Consider the following 26525-nt stretch of genomic DNA (forward strand, 5'->3'; position numbering starts at 1 on the left):
ACATGTTTCCTCAATCACACTTTTGGTAAATGCTTGTAGTGATAAATATGATGATGGATTGCAAGAGATAATAATTCGAAGAATTTTGGACTCGAAATCAAAGGAAAATACATTAGCATTAGAGGTTAAGACACAGAGATGGTTCAGGCGGCCCACTACTGCGGTAAAACTAACTGGTCAAGAAATTGATGATTTTCCGGAGATGAATGAAAGGGATCTAAAAGAATTTTTTTCCGGCGACCTACCAGTTAGGTCAAGCCAGGTACGGAGGTATTTTGCGCCATGCTTGTGACTGTGCCAACGGATTAGGAACTGTAGGGCGTAGGGTCCTGTTCTCACATTGCAGCAATCATTTATTATCTTATTAGCAATGCTAGGTATAAGTCAAAAATTATTAGACCAGCAAAAATGCTTTCAGACTTGTTTATCATACATATCAGATACTGATCCCGTAATAAACGAAGATACATAGTGACGAAGACTTAAACTAGTATTTTAATGTAAATTAGAGCATATAGTTTACTAGGTTGTAATTTTGTAATTATATATTTCATTATTATTAAAAAAAATTAAAATAAAAAAGGTTCAATATGAAAATAAATATACATATATCTATTAATTTGATCCATAAATTATAATATATAAATGATAATCACAAATCGAATAAAGGGAGGAGCAAAAATCGTTATTGTCACGTATTAATTTAATTAATGCGTGACAAATATAAAAAAAAGAGCGTTTGTTGTATTTTCAGCATGTTTTGGTCTGAAAATGGCAAACCTGATCATATCAATAGGCATAACAAACAAAATATCAAAAATAGATATTTATTGACATGCAGTTTATGTGCTAAAAATGTGAGGAGGGGGAGACATCAATACAGTATTTTTTTAATTTTTAGAATTGTAGGGTTCCAGAGAGAAAATGGCAAATCTAGCCCCATAATTCAAAAGAACGAAAGAAAAAATTTACGAAAATATAATTATTTCGAAGTTTGCCAAAAATTACTTACATACCTAAACTTTTACTAATTTTACTAACCTAAATTTTTTTGAAAAATTCAAAAAATTTTCCTGTGCTCAATTTTCCCAAAAAATCTGAAAAAATCAGTATTTTTGGGCGTAACAATGTATGTTCAAAATTTTTTTCAGATTTTTTAAATCAAAGGATCGCTCAGTAAACGCTAAAAATATGAGGGGGGACACTAAAAATGGGTTTTTTCGATTTTTGAGGAATTTCCGGCGAGAAAATGGCAAATCTATCTTCGCCATTCAAAAGAGTGGAAAAATACACTAAAAAAAAAATTATTTCGCAGCTAGCCAAAAATTATCTACATAACCTAAAATAATTTTGAAAAATTCAAAAATTTTTCCTGAGCTCAATTTTAATAAAAAAAATCTGAAAAAATCAGGATGCTTTTGGGCAAAACAATGTATGTTCAATTCAAAATTTTTTTCGGATTTTTTATATCAAAGGATCGCTCAGTAAACGCTAAAAATATGAGGAGGGACACTAAAAAATGGTTTTTTTCGAATTTTGAGGAATTTCCGGCAAGAAAATGGCAAATCTATCTTGGCCATTCAAAAGAGTGGAAAAAAATACACTAAAAAAATTATTTCGGAGCTAGCCAAAAATTACCTACATACCCTAAAAATTTTTTGAAAAATTCAAAAATTTTTCCTGAGCTCAATTTTGATTCGAAAAATCTGAAAAAAATCAGTGTGTTTTTGGACATAAAAATCTATATTCACAAATTTTTTCAGTTTTTAAAGCAAAGGTTCGCTCCAAAAAAATTTTTTTCGAAAAAACACATTTTTTGCGATAGAGGACACCTGGGCCACGTAGGGAGCTAAAATTTTGGTTAGGGGGTTTTAAGGTATGTACTTTCGATTGCCCTATACCAAGTAGGAATCGATCCGAGTGCAGATTTTATTATCTTATCCCGCTATAGCCTTTAGCAGGGTTTTCGTACTGGAAGATCGTCTACAGATGCAATATTCGTCGTAAAGCAAATTACTGAGAAATCACTAGAGTATACTTGACAGAAAAAAACTTTAAGATGTAAAGATGTAATCCATCTTCTGTATAATAGAGACTGATAGATATCATAAAAACTATTGAAAACATCTACCAAAACAACAAAATGAAAGCCAGAATAGATGGACAACCAACATAAACAGCGGACAAAGACAGGACTCATTGAGGTGATTTATGCTCTTCAATTTAATCATGGATAAAATCATCACAAGCGTCAAAAAAGGAAAAGGATACAGAATGGGATACAAAGAAGTAAAAACACTCTGTTACGCAGATAACGCAATACTGATGATAGCCCAAGATGAAGATAGTCTGCAAAGGTTAGTCCACAGTTTTAACATAAGAGCAAAAGAATTCAATAAGACAATTTCATCTCAGAAAACTAAAACAATAGTAATCAGTAAAGAACCAATCAGATGTAAAATAGAAATTGATGGCATCAGTATTGAACAAGTAATGGAAATAAAATACATAGGAATTCCACTGTCCAGCTACGGAGACGTGAACAAAGAAGGAAGAAATTAAGTACAAAAAGCAAATAGACTGGCAGGATGATATATTAACACTGAGATGAAGTCAAGAATTTATAAAGCCAGTGTAAGATCAATAATGACATATGCATCAGAAACAAGTCCCTATGCAGCAGCAACACAGAGATTACTAGAAACGGCAGAAATGAGAGAAGAATTATTATAGGAAATACGTTGAGAGATCGAAAGAGGAGTGGAGACATTGGTAGAATTACAGTCTATAAACGAATGGACACTAAATAGAATAAAAGAATGGAATAACCACATAAACAGAATGGGGAAAACATGTGTGGTCAAAATAGCAAGAGATAAATCATCAATCGGTAGAAGATTCGCAAGAAGAAGTATATGATCGCAAGAAGAAGTATCGGCCGACCTCGCAAAGATGGAGTGACAACCTTCCATAGAGGTATCAATCCGACAATGAACAAGCAGAATTGCTTATAAAGAGGAAGAAGACGAAGAATGTTGAAAAATAAATGTTAAACAACTGTATTTATGACAGGTCATCGTTGGATCAAGTGAAGAAAATACGTAAAAAATATGTTTTCCACCTACCTCTAGCGAAAGTATACTTTTCCGGACCTGATTGTAGGGAGCAAAGTTGTACTTTTCCTCCCTAGGGAGGAAAATATTTTTCCTCCCTAGGGAGGAAAAGTAAAAGTGACGTCATGGTATTTCATTCATGAAATATAACTTATTGACGCCCTGTACAATATCTATTTTCTATTACGTAAGTATCTATACATTTTAACGTTTATTTATAATACACCCTGTATTTTGCAGAACGGTAAAAACAGTAAATTGTTATTTTGATTTAACAATGTTTACATTAATAATTTGACTTATATTTGACAGTTGACAGTTATATTGTACTTACTTGTTATTATTAGTTCTAATAAATTTTGTTGGTTAGTTACATAAATAAATTAAGTAAAAATGAAAAAATGACTTGTTATTTGAGGAAGGTGGAAAAATCATATGTATAACATGGGAGTAAAGTGCCTTTTCCTCCCTTGAATGATTACTGCCCTCCGCTACGCGTCGGGCAGTAAACTTCATTCTCGGGAGGAAAAGTAGCACTTTCCTCCCTTGTTATACAAATAGCTATTTCCACCCACCTCTACCGAAAGTATACTTTTCCTGGCCTGATTGTAGGGAGCAAAGTCGTACTTTTCCTCCCTAGGGAGTAAAAGTAAAAGTTACGTCATGGTATGTCATTGATGAAATAACTTATTGACGCCCTATACCAGGGGTCACCAATTATGTTCCCCGAGGGTCAGTTTCGAAAACCTATGACATTTCCGGGGTCTGGAATTAATGCTACCTGTGTCTGATTGTTCTGATTCGGATTTTTTTGCGGATTTTAGGTAAAAAAATATCCGCTATAAAAAAAATCAGAAGGGTGAATTTTGAAGGAAATCAAAAAGGTAATTTTGAATTTCTTTAAAAAAATTGTTTCCTATGCAAAAAAAATGTACAATCTGTATGAAGTTTGGAATGAGTTTAGTGCAACTGATTCTCATTAGGGAGTTGAGATATTCATCTGTTAGCTGAGATCTGTAAGTTCATTCTTGAGAAAGCGGCTTTGCACACCATAAATTGAGCCACACAATTTCATTGCCAAACATTTTCAAATTGCAAAACACTATATTCTGAATTTAATTGCGGTCCGCACAAAACTAGCCTACGGTCCGGATGCGGACCGCGGTCCGCCAATTGGTGACCCCTGCCCTATACAATATTCCATTATCTATTATGTAAGTATCTATACATTTTAACTACCTGTATTTTACAGAATGGTAAAAATCAGTAAATTGTTATTTTGGTTTAAGAATGTTTACATTCATAATTTGACGTATATTTGACAGTTGACAGTTCTACTGTACCTACTTGTTAGTTTTAGTTCTGTAATAAATTTTGTTAGTTAGTTACATAAATAAATTATTTAAAAATGAAAAAATTACTTGTTATTTGAGGAAGGTGGAAATAGTCATTTATGAAAAAGTTCGTGAAGTATGCTTTTTGCGAACGCACGCTATATTTAGAGCACGAGCGACAACGGAGCGAGTGCTATACATCGCGTAAGTTCGCAAAAAGTACTTCACGCACAGTTCCATACAATATTTTATCTACGATAAACAAATAAAAAAAAAGCTATAACTCTTCGTCACTGAAATTCATTTCTATTCTACAATTTTTAGAACTTTGACACTTAAAAATCCTAACTACTTTCAAACCACAAAAGTGTCAAAAATGTTGTTGTAAGTCATTGCTCATATTGTCATCACCATGACAACGCGAAAGTTAAGGATATTTGATTATATGAAAGTGTGCCAAAAAACTGATTGAAAGTGTGCGAAAAAGTAAATCCCATTTAAAATACATTGTTACTTCACGCACAGTTTTTAAACCCTTCACGCACTGCTATCTATAATGACAGTTTTCACAAACTAAAAACTTATACATAATATGACATAGAGTAGATAAAATCATATGTATAACATGGGAGTAAAGTGCCTTTTCCTCCCTTGAATGATTACTGCCCTCCGCTACGCGTCGGGCAGTAAACTTCGTTCTGGGAGGAAAAGTAGCACTTTCCTCCCTTGTTATATAAATGGCTATTTCTCGCAGTCTGCAAAGTAGGTTTTCGCGACGGCGATGACCTCCTCATACGACTTATATTTCTGTCCGGCGAGTATTTTTTTAAGTTTAGAAACAAAAGAAGTTGCACAAGGCCAAATCTAGAAAATACGGTGGATGGGGCGCTTAATTCGACAAATTTGGTTGTGGCGATATCGAAGATGTGAGTCGATGTTTTGTTATGGTGGAAAAGATTTTCTTCGCGAAATGAGGCTGTTTTTTCTTCAAATCGGTGTCAAATCGGCGCAATAATTCGGTATAGTAGAGCCCTGTGACTGTAACTGTTTTTCCTTCTCCAAATAGTCGATGTAGATTACATCTTGTGAATCCCAGGATTAGGAGGCCTTCATTTTTCCAGCCGATAGGACAGTCTTTGCCTTCTTCGGAGCACATTCACCTGATAAATCCCACTGTTTTGACTGTTCCTTGGTCTATGGTGTGTACCAATGGACCGTTTGTGATTTCTTTTGACTTCTTCTCCAACGTAGTTGAAAGGTAAAGATTTTATACATGTTGCCACAAAAAACCAGTCTCATTACCGTATTGCTACACCTCGTATTTTGTCTTATTTCACCCAATATAAAAATGATTTTAGAAAAAATTATAGTATATATTATCTACATCATTATATTATTTTTTACAAATGGAATATGTGACTGATAGGTTTAGATAGTAAACAAATCATCACATTTAAACACTGTGAAATTATTTGCAATTTCACACAAGATTTGACTAGAATATTTGGTTTTGTTGTGGATATACAATATTATGCAACGAGCATTTAATGATGGTCATTATGATGCCAGTATGAGGGATAGATGTTCCCATTCTTCCCCTGTTCCAGGGTTCCCATGCATCAAAGTTTGTCCGACTAGACACCGTTAAGCTATTAAAAAAATTGCAACTTTTTTGGTACGCGTGATCCAGGCCTATAAGTTTTTTAGGATTTCATAGATTTTACTATTAGGTAATGGGTCGATAAGGTAGATGATTTAATTTTTTTAGACATTTCGTCGAAGTAAACAAGTAAAACATTTTCTGAAAAACTGTTTGCATAATTGTCAATTCTCCATTCCAAAAATTAAGAAAATACCTTTCCGTAAGTTTTTTTGCGATTTCTGCGGCAGGTAACTTTTCTGGCGTTATTTTTGATCGTTTTTATTTCAGGTTGTGTCTTAATTTTTTAATATCCCTATCGTTTTCGGTCATTTTCTTAAAAAGATTTAATTTTAAATTTGTCGGTTTGTAGTATGATAGAATTGATTCAAAAAATGACATAACCCAGACATCCAAAGTGAAAGTTATCCTCCAACACCAAATTGTTCTATATGGTCTATTAAACTATGTTTAAGCCTAAACAATGTTCTATACAGAAACGTTCTACATAAAATTTAAAACAAAAATAGTCCTATCCATAATTTTTATAAAAGCAACGGTTCCAGAGTTACGGAGGGTGAAATGTGGAGGTTTTCGATAATTTTTATATTTTTTGGGCAATGGATGATGATTTTGGGTGGTGAGGTTGACGTTTCTTCAAGGGCTTATCACTAACATACCATAGGCCACTGAAATAGCAAATCCTGTTAAAGAAAATTTCTTTCAATCAGTAAAAATATTATAAATTGCCCAAAAAATATAAAAAGTATCGAAAACCTCCACTTTTCACCCTCCGTAACTCTGGAATCGTTGATTTTATAACAATTATGTATAGGACCTTTTTTTGTTTTAAATTTGATGTAGAACATTTTTGTATTGTTTACGCTAAAGCATATTTTTAGAAATATTGACTAAAAACATAAAAAACTACAAATTTATCGATCTCTCCCCCCATCCCCCCCAAACCGGACGCTCAAAATGGTGTAACTTTGTACTGAACAATATCTGGACCATATAGAACAATTTGGTGTTGGAAGAAAACTTTTACTTTTAATGTCTGGGTTAGGCCTTTTTTGGACCAATTATAATATACTACCTCCGTAACTTTGGAACCGTTCATTTTAGAAGGATTATGCATAGGGCCTTTTTTGTTTCAAATTTAATGTAGAATATTTTTGTATAGAAGGTTGTTCATGCTAAACCGCATAGTTTTAGAAATATTGACGAAAAACTTAAAAAACTACGAATTTACCGATTTCTCCCCCCTCTCCCCCACATACGCGACGCTCAAAATGGTGTGACTTTTTTCTGAACATTATGTGGACCATATACAACAATTTGGTGTTGGAGGATAACTTTCACTTTGGATGTCTGGGTTTGGATCTAGTTATACCACAGTATGTATATAGAGGTTCCCTCTTTATATATTGTGGGTATACCATACTATTGTTTAAATATTAGCAAGCGTATGCATTTGACTTGACATTACTCATTGCATATGTGCCACCTTCAATTCAAAACGTCATCTCACGATTATGTATATTGATTAAAAATCTCTATCATAATGAAGACCATTTTGATACAGGTATTGAAATTGTAATGACATAATAAAGTATGAAAGTAATATAAAAATTATACTTAAAGATTGTTAATTGTTTTCAAAATTTCGTAAAACTTTAATTAAGTACATTAAACTTGTAGAGATAAAAAGAAAGAGATGAACAAGGAAACTGAACCAGCAACAAAACTATCCTCCATCAAAATTATAAAAAAACTAACAAGCAATGTGACAGTTGTAAATGTCGTATTTGTTATTAGGAACAGTTATATTCAATCTTTCTCGGGTAGTGTCCATTATCTCACATCACTACCTACTTGTCTCAATCTTTAATTTATAATTACATATGTCTGTCTTTTTGGTGCCCATCCTACGGTTTTAAGTATAGGTAGGTAATACAATTATTATTCTGCTCACTAGACAATTTTAATATATGTTTATTACTTATCGAAACTAATTATTTACTTACTGTTGAAAGGCATTATCCCTCTATTATTTCATTCAAAAATCACAATATAGAAATGAGTCAAACATTAATTTGATTGCACTATTTTTTATAATTTATGCAACATCATAGAAAGAACATCATAATATATAATATACCATATTATGGTTAAAAATGGCCTTGGAGGAAATATTTTCTAATGATCTATTTGGAAGTATCTTTTCATTATATTATCAAATTAATAATTGCAAGGGAGAATAGATGGAATTATGGAACGGAAACTTGATCTACATAAGTATCTTTTTAAAACTTATCTTGTAATAATCCTGACACATACATGCAATAAATCTGGCTATGATCCTCGCAGTTAATTTTATGTTTTATCTTTAAGGATTCTACAAAATACTCACCTCATCACTTTTAGAATTCGAGGAGTTTGTGGAGGAAACATTGGAAAGATTACTTTCCTGTTTAGCTTCCAATTCCTTGGCCTGTATGCGTGAAATAAAACAAATAACTTTTAACATTAGTGTGTATAATTTAGTTATTAGAAATTTTATCCAAATTAATTTTCTATACTAAATTTACAATCAAGATGCAGTAGAAATAAACAAACCAAGATACGTTAAATGCTACTACATATTAGCACTCATGAATCATAATTTACAAAGAACATATGTTACAGTTCAAGTTGATTCTCAGTTAGAGTTGACTCCAACTAGTTGGACGAGCAACTCCAGCTGAAACGAGCAGTAAAAGTTGATTTTAAAAATTTAAATCAACTTTTACTAGTTGGAGTTGACTCTTCCTGGATCGATTCAGTAAATGTTGATTATACGAGAATCTCAAGTGCATTTTTAATGAGTGTGCGTTTCTTTGTTTTGACCGTTTCAACTACTTATTAGTCCAGACTGTAACGTCGCCCCCGTTGGGTAAATTATTCTGATTCGATTTTTTGCACAAACTTACTCAAAGAAATACATCCGTATAACAATCTTATAACAAATACACAGGGTGTCACGCGGTACAGCGGTCGAAAAATTGTTTAACCAATTTCAGTAAAGTCAGTCAGTAAAGTGACTCTTTATCAAACGAGTCTGATATTACGAGCAGAGGAACAGACGCGTTCGATAAAGAGTATTGAGGTGGTGCGTACAAAATTGTATCATCAATCATAAAAACATTAACACTTACTTACAACTTTGAGGAATTTTTTTTAATTTTCGTATGACAGTAATGACAGTAATCACAGATGACTTTTGCAAGATGGCCGGTTTTGATGTTTAATCGATAGTTATCAATATTGTATACCTACCTAATTACTAAATCTGTAAAGTTTTGATTTATTTTGTATGAATATAATTGCGAAACACTACAGAATTTTACTTTTTGACATAAATTTTATTAATAATAAGATAAATTTTGTACAATATTTTTAATAATTAAAGTAAATAAATTTTAATTTCACTCAAATAAATAATCGATGGCTGCCATTGACCACTTACATTCAATCTCGGTTAATGTGATTAATTATCGCAGCAGGTAAAGTAACATTCTTCTTTCAATACAACAAAGTGTTACTTTACTGCCGAAAATGAGGGCAAATGAGTACAATAATGAATGATTTTACTGACGTTTGGCGATAAACAATGATTTTAAACAAATTCGCAAAAATGTAACTTTTTCACTTCGTACAATTTTCTTTTAGATCTGTTGGGCCTTTTTTTCTCTAAAATTGACTGTTGTCGAGTTATTAGCGACTTAAAATTTGAAAAACGCCAAAATAACCATTTTCAAGGTTTAATAAATAACTCGGTTAAAGGTAATTATTGTGAAAGTCGAGCGAGCGGCCGTGGAGTAACGGCATCATCGCTGGCCTCATACGCCAGTGCACGTGGGTTCCCTGCTAAAGACAAACCATTTTCATTTTCAATAATGACACGAGCCGTCTCACCGTGCCTCGGAGAGCACGTTAAGCAGTCGGTGCCACTGGGCTAGTGTACATCGACACTAGTTACTTGAAACAGGGTTAAAGATGTAATTGGCGCCGGAACTGCCCGAAAGGCAAAAATGCCATACGATATTATATATTATGAAAGTCAGAAACTAAAAAAAAAAAATCAAAGATTAAAGCTACCTCTATAAGATCCTGAAGAAATTTTTGTCATTATTTCATTAATAAGATATTATTTTTAATTATCAACAATGAGCGCTAACCGTGTATTGAGGCGGCCGTCAATGTGAGTGCGAGTGAGATTCACCATTGGACGGCTGGAATGGTGCATCTCTTTAGCACTCACCATTGACGGCCGCCTAATACGCACTTAGCACTCATTGTTAATAATTAAAGATAAAGCTTAGTAATAAAATAGTGACAAAAATATCTGCTGGATCTTGTAGAGGGGGCTATAAACATTGATTTGGTCACTTTCTGACTTTCATAATAATGGATTTTAACCGAGTTATTAAGCCTTGAAAATGGCTATTTTCGCATTTTTCAAATTTTAAATCGCGTATAACTCGACAACAATCAATTTTAGAGAAAAATCACCAAATACCTTTTTTGCTCAAAATAACCCAAATGATCTAAAAAAATTGTTCGAAGTGAAAAAATTATTTTTGTGAATTTGCCTAAAAAAAATGGTTTAAACAATTTATCGATCAAGGTACTGCCTGGCACCCAGTAGATTTGTTGTAAGGACCTCTTTTTGAGTAAGTTTGTGCAAAAAATTCGAATCGGAGAAATTTACCTAACGGGGGCGACGATACAGCCTAGACTAATTTGAACATATTCAGTAACATTTAATTTCTAGAATCGGCTGTTTGTGTGAATCAGAATCAACTTTTACTAAATGGCATTGGGAAGAGTATACTTTTCCTAGTTGGAGTCTACTTTTACTAGTAAATGTTGAATATAAATCTTCATACTTTTACTGAAACCAGCCGTTAGAGTAGACTCCAACTAGTTGGAGTCAACTCCAACTGGATAATCAACTTGAACTGTAACATATACATTATTTGTAAATCCCAAATCATGATTTCCAAAGTTTATACATTGTAAATTATGATTCGGGAGTGCTCCTAGTAGCATTTAACGTGTCTTGGTTTGTTTATTTCTACTGCATCCTGATTGTAAATTTAGTATAGTATGATATGATTCATGTTCATATGGTATCTTTACTTATGATTTCACTCAATTTATAATTGAGTTCCAATACTGTATGTTTATCTTTTTAATACAATTATTCCTCTGATCTTCCTCGAGATCTCGAGTTTATTGGTTTTCATTTTAATGTTTTTTTTTTCTCTTCCATTCTATTGTGAATATGAAGATCATCGAATCAATTAATCTTTTGAGCCTTATGTAGCGTTTATTCATCTTCTTAAAATTTCTTTGAGCTCAAAATTCTTTCTTTACTTTTTCATTTTTATTTTTGTATTATGTTCTTCTTCTTCATCAGCTTTTCACTTTCAAGGACCGCTGTGCATTACTCTTCTTATCCATTCATGTCAACTTCTCCTCCAGCATTTCTTTGCTCTCTTCTACTGACACGATATCATCAGCAAAGAGCATTGACCAAGGAGCCTCCTCCCTTGCCTTCGCTGCCAGTACATCAATCTGCTTCTTCAAGTGTCATCTCCACGACGGAGGTCGGCAATCATCATAGCTATTCGGGCTTTGGAGACAGCTGCTCTGAAAGGTTCATTTGATGTACATCTGTACCATTCTCTCAGGTTGTGCTGCCACGATATCCTGCGTCTCCCTATGCTTCTTTTTATGCCATCCCCTCTTTGTGAACACACACACACACACTATGCTTCTTTTTCCTTGAATCTTTCCCTGCATAATGAGTTGGAGGAAGTTGTATCTCTCTCCACGTGTAATATGTCCGAGATATTATTTTCTTCAGATCTCTTGTGCAGAGCACTTTCCTCATTTTGTAAAAATTCGCTCTAGCCTTTTCTATTTTAACATTAACCTCCTGGAAGTAATCATTTTTGGAGTTGATCATTGTTCCAAGATATGCATATTGGTCTGCTCGTTCGACATTGGTTCCGTTTATAAGGAGGCTCTCGTTATTTCTTTCCGTTTTAGATATTCTCATAAATTTTGTCTTCTTGATGTTCATTGTTAGACCGTATTCTTGTCCAAACTCTGCTATTCTGTTCACCAGTCTCTGAAGATCTTCAATATTTTCGGCTAAGATGCCAGTGTCATCTGCATATCAAATTTTGTTAATGGGAACTCCTTTCACCTTTATTCCAGCTGTTTCACCCTCAAGAGGATTTTAGGATTTTTTCCGAGTAGACATTAAAAAGAACTGGCGACAATACGCATCCCTGTCTCACAACACGTCTAATTTCAATATACTCTGACAGCTGTTTGTTAACACGTACTTTTGCTCGCTGCTTATAGTATAAATTAGATAATATCATCCTGAGGTCATTGTAGTCTATCTTCTTCAATTTCAGGACATTCATTAATTGTTCATGTCGTACTTCATCGAAAGCTTTACTATAGTCAATAAAACATACATATATATCTTGAAGTGAAAATCAATAGTATCAAAAGCAAATCATCTTGTAGTACTGATGGACTATCTATAAAAATTTTCTCTAATCTCACAGAAAATGTGTTGGAAATCCTCGTCTCACTAATTAATGATTCCTTCGAAATAGGTAAATTTCCAGAGTGCCTAAAGACAGCCATTATTATTCCTCTTCATAAGGGTGGTGAAAAATCTGATGCCTGCAACTATAGACCTGTTGCCTTACTATCGGTACTCTCCAAAATTATTGACAGACTCATTAAAACTCGAGTTATGTCCTTTATCGTTGATAACAACATTTTATCGCAAAATCAGTTCGGCTTTTTAACAAATAATTGTACCACTGATACCATGTTTGTACTACATGAGGTTTACCAAGCACTAAACAATAATCTTTATACTGTCACTGTTTTCTACGACTATGCCAAAGCTTTTGATTGTGTAAATCACGACATCTTGATTACAAAACTAAATTTCTATGGAATTCGAGGTATTTTTTTTCAATTGGTTCCAATCCTACTTGAATAATAGGAAACAACTAGTTAGAGCAAATGATACTGACTCTAGTCTCAAAAACATTGTATGTGGAGTACCACAAGGTTCAGTATTGGGTCCTCTTCTGTTCCTTATCTTTATAAATAACATCACTAATTTAAAAATCGATGGGAAACTCTTTCTTTTTGCTGATGATACCAGTATCACTTGGAGCAACTCAACTATTGCATCTCTTCATGAAACTATAACTTCGGATCTACTGAAGATAAAGACCTGGTCTGACTCTAATTTACTCTCTTTTAACGTAAATAAAACATTAGCATTATCCTATAAAGGAGCTTTTCAACCTTTGCCTCTTAATAACAGCCAGATCAGTACCGTTGATTCTGTAAAATTTCTTGGTATTTCTTTAGACAGCAACCTCAAATGGTCCCTTCATATCGATTCGTTAATTAAGAAACTTGCCTCAGCTTGCTATGCAATAAGATCTGTTTCAAGGGAACTCAATTTAGCATCTTCTAAAATAACATATTTTTCGTTGTTCGAGTCTCATCTTCGATATGGTCTTCCTTTTTGGGGTTCTAGTACAGCTGCTCAATTTGATTTTATTTTTAAATTGCAAAAAAGAGCAATAAGATATCTGTTTGGACTCAGCAGATCTACACATTGCAGAAGTTACTTCAGAGATCACGAAATTTTAACACTTCCATCTTTATATATTCTAGAAACGGTTTGTTTAATTCGTAAACACCTTCATGTCTTTCCAGCAAGGCCCAATCATCTTTACTCCACCAGAAATTCAATCTTTGACATTTATTTACCGATTCCATCCACTGAGTTAGTAAAGAAATCTATATTATATTCCGCAAAGAAACTGTACAACCATCTCCCGTTACAACTGAAATCTGCAACATCTTTCCCAAAGTTCTGTAAAATGACAAAAGCCTATCTATCTAAAAGACCATACTATTCAATCGAAGAATTTCTTAATGAATAACTAAGAAAATTGGGTTTCATACGCAGTGGCATAAACTTGTCAGTTCCTTATATTGTATTTTATTTTATTTGTTGTAAGTATGTTCAATTTGCAATTTATATAAATATTGCAATAAATTGTTTATGTCTTGGCTTTTATATATTATATACTGTACATATATTGACGATTTATCTAATTTTAGTAAATTGTAGTTGTTATTTGTTATTGATATTATGTTTTCTTTTCACTGTATGTAAGCTTTGTCCATAAAATTGTAAAAATTTTCAGTGACAATAAAGCATATTTCTATTCTATTCTATTCTATTCTATTCTAAGAGTCTTGATGTAAACCAACCGTCGTCACTGGGAAACTTTAGGTCAATCCAACACAAGTTCTTACTTTGGTGTACGCTCTCTCATACATATCCTTCATGAGCCTTACGTACTTCTCAGAAACCCATCTCTTTGACGATTAAATTTGACGATTTATGAGATATACAAAGAGTTTTTTGACCAAATTGGAAATTAATAAACATTTTCTCTTTAAAAATCGTACGCTTTGTACCAGAAAAGGGTATTTTGTGTTTCAACCCTAATCCTTTCTTATCTATCACTATAAATAGGTAGTTTGATGCTTGATATTTGCTGCTTTTATTGTAACAATACTAACACAAAATTTTAATAATTTCTACTAATGTTTACATAAGCAAATGTTTCTTACCTCGGCTTCCATTTCTAAAGCTGCATAAACAAAAAAATAAGTTTTATTTAAAATATGCGCAGGATACTATAAAATCTCTTTTAATTGATTAAATCTATAAGAAGTCGGTACTATGGGTTAGAGTTCTATACAGTATGGTGCAAATGAAAGGAATAAATTCGTTATTTCGTAAGTCGGCGACATTATTGAAAAATCCCGAAACAGGTCGATTTTTATTTTTAGATTATGATATTTTAGCATGTATTATTATATCACACGCGTGACGTCATCTATCTGGGCGTGATGACGTAATCGATAATTTTTTTAAATGGGAATAGGGGTCGTGTGCTAGCTCATTTGAAAGGTGATTCAATCCTCTATTCAGTAATGTAAACATTAATATAATTATTTTTACAGGGCGTCCTAAAACAATTTTTTAAATAAAATTAATTAAGAAAAAAAGAAGAATGTATGTAATTTATTTAATACAAAATACTTTTTACCGTTATCAGAAAACAAAAAAAGTTTATTAGAAAAATAAACATTGCTTTTCGTTTAAGTTCAATGTTCAAGCCAGCTCCCGCTAGGCACCTGCCTTCTGGAAGTTTGAACAATTAATTTAAGCCAAAAGCAATGTTAATTTCTCGAATAAACATTTTTTCTCAGTTGCCATTAAGTCATTGAAATGTAATCAACTCAAATTGGATCCCACGTGTTGGGAAATCTGTATACATTACCTTAGGGCATTATCCTGGTTGCCATGTGACCATCACAGGGCTTTTTATTGAAGTATGCACTTTTAAGGCATCTATATGATATGTAAAGGGTTTTTACCCAGATATTTTTCTTTTCTGGCTCAGCTAGCATCCAGTTTATCGAACACTGATGATAATTTTTTATAAAAATCGAAAACGTTTTGTTGTGATGTAGCCCTTCTAAGGGATTTTAATAAAATTTTATACCTTTTACAAAGGATTTTTTTCCAATTTTTCCTGTTTTCTTATAGTAGTAAATATATTTTGAATTAAATAAATTACATAGGTACATTCTTCTTTTTTTGTCATTTAATTTAATATAAAAAATATGTTTTTGGACACCCTGTATAAATAACGATGTTAATGGTTATATTACTGAATAGAGAATTGAATAACCTTTCAAATTAGCTAGCACACGACCCCTATTCTCATTTAAAAGGGACGCCCAGATGGATGACGTCACCTGTGTGATATATATGCCAAAATATCATAATTTAAAAATAAAAATCGACCCATTTCGGGATTTTTCCGTAAAGTCGCTGGTTTATGAAATAACGAATATATTCCTTTCATTTGCACCATACTGAATAAAAAAATTATACTACAAATGCGTATATACGATATAAGTTCAATATTATAGAGATACTACAATCCTTGTCACTTTAATAAAAGATAACGTTTAGTTGTAAGCTATTTTAATACCAAATTATTTTTTAGGTATAGTAATTTAGTAATGTAAAGCTAAAAACTATTTGGAAAAATGTTAGGTATATGACTATCAGATAAAAGAGGAACGACTGGGTAAGATCAGAAACAAAAGTCGAGGATATCACAATAAAAATTGTCAAAACTCAAATGGAGCTTAGCAGGCTACACTGCTAGATAAAAAGACCAACATTGGAACGCCACAATACAACATTGAAGACCATACAGATAGTCCAGAGAAATAAGGTTTTTGTCGGGACACTTGAGCAGCCAGGTTGCAAATGGATTTTTTGGGTACTATATACCTAATACATTATAAATACAAAAATGCCCGTCACAGTTCGGACGAGAAGAAACTTAGTTATTAACAAATAAGGGTCAAAAATGGCAGTTTTTTCGTTTAAATCGCTACAGGTAAAAATTGGGTAATTTTTTTTTATATTTAAATTAACGTGTCTCAGCAACGCAGGCCATTGACACGGTTACAAAAGTAAGGTTTACAGTGTGTTTAAAATTACAAGAATTAAGAAAATAAAGAATTTAAATTAAGAAATTTAGTCCTGTCGCCAGGTGGGGTACAACGGCCTCCTTTATTCAGATGGACTTACTCAAGTTTTTTTCATGTATTTTGACCCGTAGAATACGAATTTTTTGGGTAACAGTTGATCCGGATGTCGATAAGATTGTTATTGACCAAGAACTTGAGGAATTACATAACCGCGATCTCTCGCAAAACAAAACATTTTTTGGTATTTTTTGGGTCATTCTAAGCAAAACATGTTTCTACAATTTTTTTCGTAGGATGGCTAGTTTTCGAGATAACCGCGGTTAAACTTTCAAAAAATCGAAAAATTGCAATTTTTGAACCCGAATAACTTTTGATTAAAAAAATAAAATGGCCAGTCTGCTTACCGCATTTGAAAGTTTAAGTCAAATTATATCGGTTTTAATTATTTGCATTGCTAAAAATTTATTTTTTTATTGTTTAACAAAGCTATAAACACATAGTGTTTCCCGTGCCTTTACATGCATTTTAACGCATGCTACGTAGAAATATAGCCTCGATTGCACTAGTACCTATTCTACCTACTCGTTAGATTTTAAATGAGAAATCATAGAAAACATCACTCACGCACTAGGTGTTTGTAGCTTTGTTTAATAATAACACAATAAATTTTTAGCAATGCAAATAATCAAAACCGATATAATTTGACTTGAACTTTCAAAGGCGCTAAGCAGAATTGCTATTTTATTTTTTAGTCAAAAGTTATTCGGGTTTAAAAATTGCAGTTTTTCGATTTTTTGAAAGTTCAACCGCGTTTATCTCGAAAACTGAGCATCCTACGGGAAAACTTGTTAGAACATTTTTTACTTAGAATGGCCCAAAAAATACAAAAAAATGTTTTGTTTTGTGAGAAACCTCTGTTATGTAATTCCTCAAGTTCTTGGTCAATAACAATCTTATCGACATCCGGATCAACTGTTACCCAAAAAATTCGTATTCTACGGGTCAAAATACATGAAAAAAACTTGGGTAAGTCCATCTGAATAAAGGAGGCCGTTGTACCCCCCCTGGCGACAGGACTAATTACAATATCAGCAAAATGATAAAAAACAACATTTATATGGCGTAGTATAACCGAGAGTCTTTGAGAAACATTATCACATTATTAAAGTTACTATTATCACTAAGAATGGCGATTTGGTCTTCATCCAGTTTATGTTGTCTTCGGGTGTTCGTGTATAGCTGGCATTTAACTAGTATGTGTTTGACGGTGACACGAGTGTTGCAGGTATGACATAAAGGAGGATTTCCCTGGCTCATCAGGTAACCATGTGTAAGACGGGAATGTCCAATTCTTAGTCTTCTCATGACAACTTTGTCCTTTCTACAAAGTGCTGGTATTTTTAAGGCAGGTATTCTAGGTTGAATGCTATGGAGTTTTGAGTTTGTTCTATTCCAGAGGTTTTGCCAGACTCTCAAGCACATTTGGTTTACTGTATGTTGTAAATTTACACCAAGTTGTATACTCTCCATTGGAATGTCAGAACGGGATGCCTCTTTGACCGCTTGATCGGCGTTTTCGTTTCCTGTAATACCCACGTGCGATGGAGTCCAAATAATGCTAACCGATACGTTCTTATCTAACAATAGGTGGCATGCATTGTGGATATTTTGAATTAGTGGGTTTTGGGAGTAAAAGTCCTTGATGGATAGTATGGAAGATAGCGAATCAGTGCAGATTGCGAGGTTTTTGCTTTTGTTGGTTGGACAACTAAGTGCTTTCATGACAGCATATAGTTCGGCTGTGAATATGCTACAGTAATATGGAAGACGGTAGGTAGCTATAACTTCGTTGGTGTTAGTCACAGACGAACCAACTTGATCTTCGAGTTTAGAAGCATCTATGTAGATGATTGAGTCATACTGTTTGGTGTGGACGAGTTCAAGGAAGTATGACTTTAGGGCGGAACTAGGGGTTTCTTTTTTGTTATAATGTGTTGATAGACTGGTGTTTATAGTGGGCAATGTTATTGTCCATGGTGGAATGTTAGAATATGAGATTGGAGTAGTAGTTCGTAAGTCTATATTACCTACTAGTTTTTTAAGCATTTGAGAAGCTGGTATTACTGTTCTGGGTTTGTTTACTATCGTTGGTTTGGTAGAGTTGATTAATCCATTGACTGGATTATTTGGATTAGCTGATGCTTTGACAAAGTATGACAAAAGAAGTCGCTGACGGCGAATATGAGTAGGTGGTTCGTTAGCTTCGATTTGAATACTTTCAATGGGACTAGATCTAAACGCACCAAGACATATTCGAAGAGCGGTGTTTTGGATGATATTGAGGCAATTTAGTTGTAAATTGGGAGCTGACATGTATAATATTCTTCCATAGTCCATTTTTGAACGAATTAAAGATCGGTAAATTCTCAGCAACATATCTTCATCTGTTCCCCACTGATGATGCGCTAGTGATTTTAAGATGTTTATTCTTTTAAGACAGGTACCTTTTAATTCTTGAATATGATATCTCCAAGATAACTTTTTATCAAAGATTACATCTAAAAATTTTTGTTGATGAACTACTTGTAGTGGGGTGCCATTTAAAGTTAAATTAATTAAGTTGGGATTATGTTTTTTACTAAAATGAACTATTTTAGATTTTTTTGATGAGAATTTAAATCCTGTTCCTTTTGACCAACTGTGGATATCATTTAAAGCAGTTTGAATTAAGGCGCAAGTGGATGATGTGGTTTTGCCTTGAGAGAAAATTACTAGATCATCTGCGTAAATTGCATATTTGACTGGGGGTCGAATCAGTGTGCCAATATTTTTTATACTCATCAAGAATAGAGTAGTACTTAGAACCGATCCTTGTGGTATACCATTTTCAGTAAGATGTATTGCCGAGAATTTTCCGTTGGTAGAGACTCTGAAGGTTCTATTAGACAAAAAGTTATCGAGAAAGTTATATACATTACCATATAATTTCATTTTTTGAAGAGTTTCTAGAACTACCGATTTCTGAACTGTATCAAATGCGCTCTCTATGTCGAGAGATACAGCAATTAAATCTCTGTTGCTGGCGAAAGCATGTGCAATTTCATTTTGTAAGATAATTAGGTTGTCTAGTGTACAACGATTTTTCCTAAAACCTGATTGGGCTTTGTCAAAAAAACATTGCTTTTCAAGATACCAGATAAGTCGAAAATTTAGCAGCTTTTCTAAGAGTTTGCACAGTGTGCATGTCAAAGAGATTGGTCTGAAAGAGTTTACTGTGTTATACAGTGAGTCAGATTTCTTGATTGGAATAACAAGCGATTGTTGCCAAAGACAAGGAAATTCTTGGCTTGTCCATATAATGCTATATAGCTCAAGTAGTTTCGATTGTGTACTTGGATGTAGATTTTTAAGGAAAATTGAGGGGATCATGTCGGGTCCTGCTGCCGAATTTTTTAAAGTGGAAATGGCAAATTCGAGTTCTGACAAAGAAAAAGGAAGATTTATACACTCTATATGACTGGAATTTGTTGCGTAAGTTTTTTTGGATGTTTGTTGTTCTAAGGATATATTTTTACCTTTCGTTTTGTTGCTAAAATATTCAGCAATTATTTCTGAAATTTCCTGGTCATCGGTAATAACTTTATTTTCTTGGATGAGTGCAGGAATTTTATATGATGTGTTGTGTCCTTTCATTTGTCTGATTTTATTCCACACTTGAGAGGGGTTTGTGTTAGAGTTAATAGAGCTAACGTATTTTTTCCACGAATCCTTCTTGCTTTCCTTGAGAGTACGTTTCGATAAGGCTCTCATTTTTTTGAAATGTATAAGATCTGTTTCATTGCGTGTTCGTCGATATTTATTTAAAGCTTTTTTACATTCTCTTACAGCAGTTGGGCATGTATTATTCCACCATGGAACAGCTCTTTTTCTTGTGAAATTTGTATTGTATGTGCCAATGCATTGTTCAGCTGAAGAGAGTAAACAATTAGTAAAAACATCTACGTTTTTGTTTACATCATATTCAAACAAGATCTGATCGGTTTTTTCCCTAACAGTTTCGCTAAAAATATTCCAGTTCGCTTTTGAAATTTTCCATTTAATCTTAGTTTGAATGGGTTGAGAAGTATTATTAGAGATGATGATTGGGTAGTGGTTACTATTGTAAAGGTCGTCCAATGTGTACCAGGAGAGGAGAGGAGCAGAACCAGTGTCACAAATACTTAGATCAATAGATGATGTGCTACCAGATTGGACATGAAAATATGTGCTGCTACCTGTATTTAGAACATTTATATTTAAATCATTTATCACCTTTTCAATTATTTTGCCACGCGCAGATGTATATTTGGACCCCCACATAGGACTATGGGAGTTAAAGTCACCAACTAAAATAAATGGTGTTGGAAGCTGATTAATTAAATTTGTGATTTCAGTTGGAGATAGTTTGTAATTTGGAGGGATGTATAAGTTGCATATTACGATTTTTTGTGGACACCAAGCGGTTATTGCTGTAGCTTCGAGATCGGTGTCTAGATGGAATTGTTGATGGTAAACATCAGATGAAACGAATATTGATGTACCGCCACTTGCTCGTAGGTGCGAAGTTCTGATAAAATGGTAGCCGATGTAGTTTTTTAGAAAAGGTGTATGAGAATGGGTAAAGTTTGTTTCTTGGAGACAGAAAAACTCTGGGAAGAATTCAGAGGTGAGATGTTGAAGGTGTTCTAAGCGTGGATAAAATCCATCGCAGTTCCACTGGATTAGAGTGAATGGTAAAGTAAAGTGAAAGATATTATTTATTTTTGTGACTGTTGGGAGGTAAGAGAAGTATCGGAGAATGACTCGTCATCACTATGATCTGTTTGTAAAAGACACGGTATTGTTGATGTATCATTATTTTCTGCAGATTTATCATTGCATTGTTGTTTGATTTTTTTATTAATCGTGTGAGTCTATTTTTATTGTTCTTTCAGAAAGGTGTGTATACATAGAATGTAAATTGGTAAGAAGTGTGTTGATGTCGTTTGTAAACTCTAGGGCTTCATGGTAGGGGTCATTGCTACCTTTAGTATTTTCTAAAAATGCAAAAAGTTCGTTTAGAGAGAGGATATTTTGTGGATTTTTGTTGTAGTATTCAGTTATGTCCAGTCTAGTGATATCGGTGATAATAGTATCATCCGTTTTTCGCCTCTTCTTCTTGGATTTCTTATTACTTTTTAATTCATTGGGAATATCAGGAGGTTGCATTTCGGAGGTGTCAGCTAACGGAGATGTAGGAAGACTAGCTTCGTCATTAAGTGAGTCCGCAGGAGGTCTGTTTAGGCCTGTTGCTGGAATTTGAGATGACTGGTCGCTTTTATTCATGCTCGTGCTAGGTTCAATGTTAATGGGTGGGGCTTGGGTCTCTGTCTGTGTAGGAATGATGGAAGATGAAGGTCTTTTTTGACTGTTGCTTGAATTTGAGATGACTGGTCGCTTTCATTTATGTTTGTGCTAGGTTCAATGTTAGAAGTTGGGGCTTGGGTCTCTGACTGTGCAGGAATACTGGAAGATGGGGGATTGTTGCAATTATTTGCAATGTGTCCGGTTAACTTGCAGAGGAAACATTGCATTATATCTGTAGAAAGGAATATTCTATGTTCGGTGCCATCGTATGGAATAAGTAATGATGTCTGTAGTTCGTAGTTTTCAGAAGGGGAATTTATATAAACTTAACGCCTGAAACTTAATACGTGGCTGTATTCATCTCCAGGGATACCTGCTTTGAGAAACGATATGGGGGATGCTAGGTGTAAACCAAGGCTTTTTATAGCGTTTTCAGCAATTTCATGAGGAATAACAGGTGGAATATTCGAAATTAAAATTCTTTTGGTTGGAGATATAAGCCTTCGAATGTTGAGAGAAAATGTGTTGATTTGAATTAATGGGTGAGAATTTATCAATTTTTCAACTAGTTCGGAGTTAGGTAAGTAAATACATACTCTATTATTAGATATTCTAGATGCGAAGCAAATATTCTTGGCTCCAATGATACTACCAATTGCGTGAACGTAGTCATAAAGTTTTAAACTGTTTTCGGCATGAAGAACTACTGCCTGATTTTTTCTCGGAAACGATGGCCTCGGGACGGCTTTTAATGCAGCAGTGTACGATAAGTTATTGTTGGTGGTTGAGTTGGTGTTGTTTGCAGTTTGGTTTGTTGACATTGTTGGTTTTGAGCTGTCCTCGTAGTCAAAGACAACTTCTTCAGTTTGGTTTGCCATAATTATTGCGAGTCAGGAGGTTGCACCTTATTATTCAACTTATTATGCACCATAGTGGTGCAAGTTGCGAAAGTACACGTAGATACACTCTACACTTGTATACACTGCACTTTGTTTTTGTTCGGAACTAGTTTAAAAACGTAAAACAAGTTTAAAAACTATTCATAAACACGGTAATTTACGGGAACAGCTAAAACGATGTTCCTCGCTCAGGTACTCGTGTCGAACCAATTGGGTAATTAAATGTCGTATTTATAATATTTTTATTTTGGTAGATGAGCCAAGGTTTAAAATGGCACTTTTTGAATTTTCGTCCGATCCTTTTTTGTTTCGGAAAGTGCAAAATAAGACTAAAATTTCAAAAATAAAAAATGTGCTATAACTTTTGCAAAAATGGTCTTAAGTATGGTAACAAAAAATGTTGCACGAAAAGTTGAGCTAAACATTCTTTATAATGCACAAAAAATTTTAAGACGATTCGTCAATTAGTTTAAATTTTATTCAATTTGTTTATCGCAAAGAGCGTTTTTTTCGCAATGTTATTGTTCAGAAAATAATAATGACATAGCAATTCTGTGGAAACCACGTGCAAGAATAATAGCTATATTTTTAAAGTATTGAAAAAAATCATTAAAAAGTAGTTTTTATCACTCCGAAAAAAGTTTAGTAAAACAGAGTCATTTTTGTCTTCTAAACAATTTGAATAACTTTGTTAATATTGACTATAGAGTAAATCTACTTTAGGATTTCAAAAGCTGGCATTTTTATACGAATTTTCAGGAAACAACTTTTTGCTTAGGTTAATTAGGTTCAAAGTTAAACCACTTTTATTATTTAATTTGCAGTTAATTCTATATACATCAAATTCTCCTGTAACAGTGTTAGTTACCATACTACTCCAAAACGGCTTGGCTGATTTTTATAAAATTTTACACGTTTATCCTGTAGGACGTTGAAGAGGTTTTAATCTATTTTTTATACACATAAGTTATAAGGGGGGTTGCTCCCCTGACATTTTTTTTATTTTTTTTTTTTGGACAAAATTATCTATCTTAATTTTATATGATGTAGAATTAAAAAATACATACAACCCATAATTTTCACTCTTCTATCACCAACCCCTATTTGTTAATAGCCATCTATATATTTACATCTATAAAATTCTCCTGTCACAGTGTTAGTTTCCATTCTCCTCCGAGACCGCTTGACCGATTTTTATGAAATTATATATGTATATTCGGTAGGTCTTAGAATCGGTCGTAATCTATTTTTGATATCCCTGAGTGATAAGGGGAGTTCCCCTAATATTTTGTACTGTTAGGTGGGGTTGTGTGTACATAACGTACTATATAAGACTACGAGTACATACAAATTAAAAAAGTTATGATCAAAATCCATCAACAAGTTCCAGCGATATTAATTGCAGCATATATGTTTGCAGAATCAGTTTCATTTTTTGAGTGCACGTATTTTAGTAATTCCTCTCCACCGACCACGAATGAATTCCGTTCGGACGCCATTTTTAAAGCTTTATTAACCACTATGTTGAGGTTCAAAGTTTACTCAAACATTTACACATCCTATATATCAGGGGTGACCAAACTGTGGCTCGCGAGCCACATGTGGCTCTTTAAAGGATTATTTGTGGCTCTCAATCAATGTACCTGAATTACTTTTAATTTTTGAGTTTCAAAATGTCTTAAATTAGTGACAAGAAATGTAAAAGACTAAGTGTAACATCCGGACTTTGACAAGGAGACCCATTATCACCGTTGCTGTTTAATTTTTCCTTAGAATATGTAATAAGTAAAATACTATCTGATTTGACAGGGGTATTTGCGAATCGCTGATCAAAATTATTGTTTGCGTTTACTGATGATCTAGGTGCAGTCGCTCGTTCTACAAGAGACGTGAGAGAGGTGTTTTCACCAACTCGAGGAAGAAACAGTTAGTCCGGGCCTTCGAATAAATGAAGTGAAGACGAAATACATGCTAGTAACCAAAAATCCAAGACCAAGAGTTAGGCAGAACATAACTATGAATGACCACAACTTCGAAGAAGTAAAAGAGTTTAAATATCTAGGGGCGGTAATCGCAGATGACAACCGCATATAAAAAGAGGTCTCCGCAAGGATAGCCGCGGGGAATAGAGCATTATACTCCCTATCATCATTATTAAGATCTAAGTTACTAAAAAGACAATCTAAATTAAGACTTTACAAGCCAATTATTCGCCCAATGGTTACACATGGAAGTGAAACATGGACTCTACATCAGCGGGAAATAAAATATGCTGCTGGTCTTTGAAAGGAAAGTTCTCAGAATCAGATTGAAAAGCCCTCAAATGAATTGACAGGAGCGTGGAGAAGGTGCCGCAAAGCTGAATCGGTTACTGTGGATGGTATTGAAAACATCGTTAGACATATATAAAAGCTAAGATAAGATGGCAGGTTGTGTGGTAAGATTAGAGGAAGACAGAGTGTTAAAGACAGTGTTATGTGAGAAAAGGTAGAAGATCAGTAGGCCGTCCCAGAAAAAAATGGAAGGATGATGAAGAATCGAATTATTCCGAAATAGTAAGGGCTGCTTATAGAATTATTTGCATATTTAAAATAACGATGTGAACCATTTTATTCACTTTAAAATTAGTGAAATCAAAAAACTGAGAGAAAAATTGAATATCATGAAACTACAAGAAGAAGAAAAATTGAATACCTTTTTTACACTTTTTAAATAATTGTTTAATTGCGGCTTACGAAAAATTTCAAATTTTGAAAAATGACTCAGACTATCATGGATCTTGGCCACCCCTGCTATATATCTTCAACTTCAAAATGGCTCTAGTTAGGTTGCTTAATTGTTATAAACAAAGTAGCCGTCAATTAAATAAAAAAAGTGGCTAACTTTGACCGTAATTAACCTAGGCGAAAAGTTTTCTTTGAAAATTCGTATACTTTCGTATTCGTACCACTTTTTCAAATTCCATTGTAGTTTTAGCCTACAGTCAATATTAACAAAGTTATTCAAATTGTTTATAAGCCAAAAATGACTCTATTTTAGTAAAATGTTTTCTGAGTGATAAAAATGAATTTTTAAAAGAATTTTTTAAATGCGTTGAAAATATGACTATTCTTCTTTCATGTTGTTTTCACAGAATTGCTGTATCGTTATTATTTTCTGAACAATAACATTGCGAAAAAAAGCTCTTTGGGATAAACAAATTGAATAAAATTTAAACTAATTGACCCATCGTCTTAAACTTTTTTGTGCATTGTATGGACTGTTTGACTCAACTTCTCGTGCAATATGAAAGTCCTAAATTCATTTTTGCAAAAGTTATAGCAAATTTTTTATTTTTGAAATTTTAGTTTGATTTTGCAATATCCGAAGCAACAAATAGTCGGACCAAAATTCAAAAAACGCTATTTTAAACCTTGGCTCACCTACTAAAAGACAAATATTATAAATAAGACATTTAATTATA

The 26525-nt window shown here is 33.5% G+C and overlaps 1 protein-coding gene across 3 annotated transcripts in view; it reads right to left on the reverse strand.

Moving 5' to 3' along the window:
- LOC114335725 (solute carrier family 2, facilitated glucose transporter member 1) overlaps nt 1-26525 on the reverse strand; it is a 508422-nt gene that overhangs the window by 244598 nt on the left and 237299 nt on the right. Inside the window, exons 2-3 of one of the 3 annotated variants that reach the window (XM_028286009.2) lie at nt 14832-14851; nt 8500-8580 (exon numbers count right to left, since the gene is read on the reverse strand). The exons of the other annotated variants lie outside the window; for them this stretch is intronic. Of the exons in view, the coding sequence (XP_028141810.1) occupies nt 8500-8580; nt 14832-14843 (93 nt within the window). The 5' untranslated portion in view covers nt 14844-14851. The remainder of the gene's footprint in view (nt 1-8499; nt 8581-14831; nt 14852-26525) is intronic. 3 annotated transcript variants of the gene reach the window in all.

The sequence above is a fragment of the Diabrotica virgifera genome, chromosome 1 (assembly GCF_917563875.1).
Source record: "Diabrotica virgifera virgifera chromosome 1, PGI_DIABVI_V3a".
NCBI classification, from domain to species: domain Eukaryota; kingdom Metazoa; phylum Arthropoda; class Insecta; order Coleoptera; family Chrysomelidae; genus Diabrotica; species Diabrotica virgifera.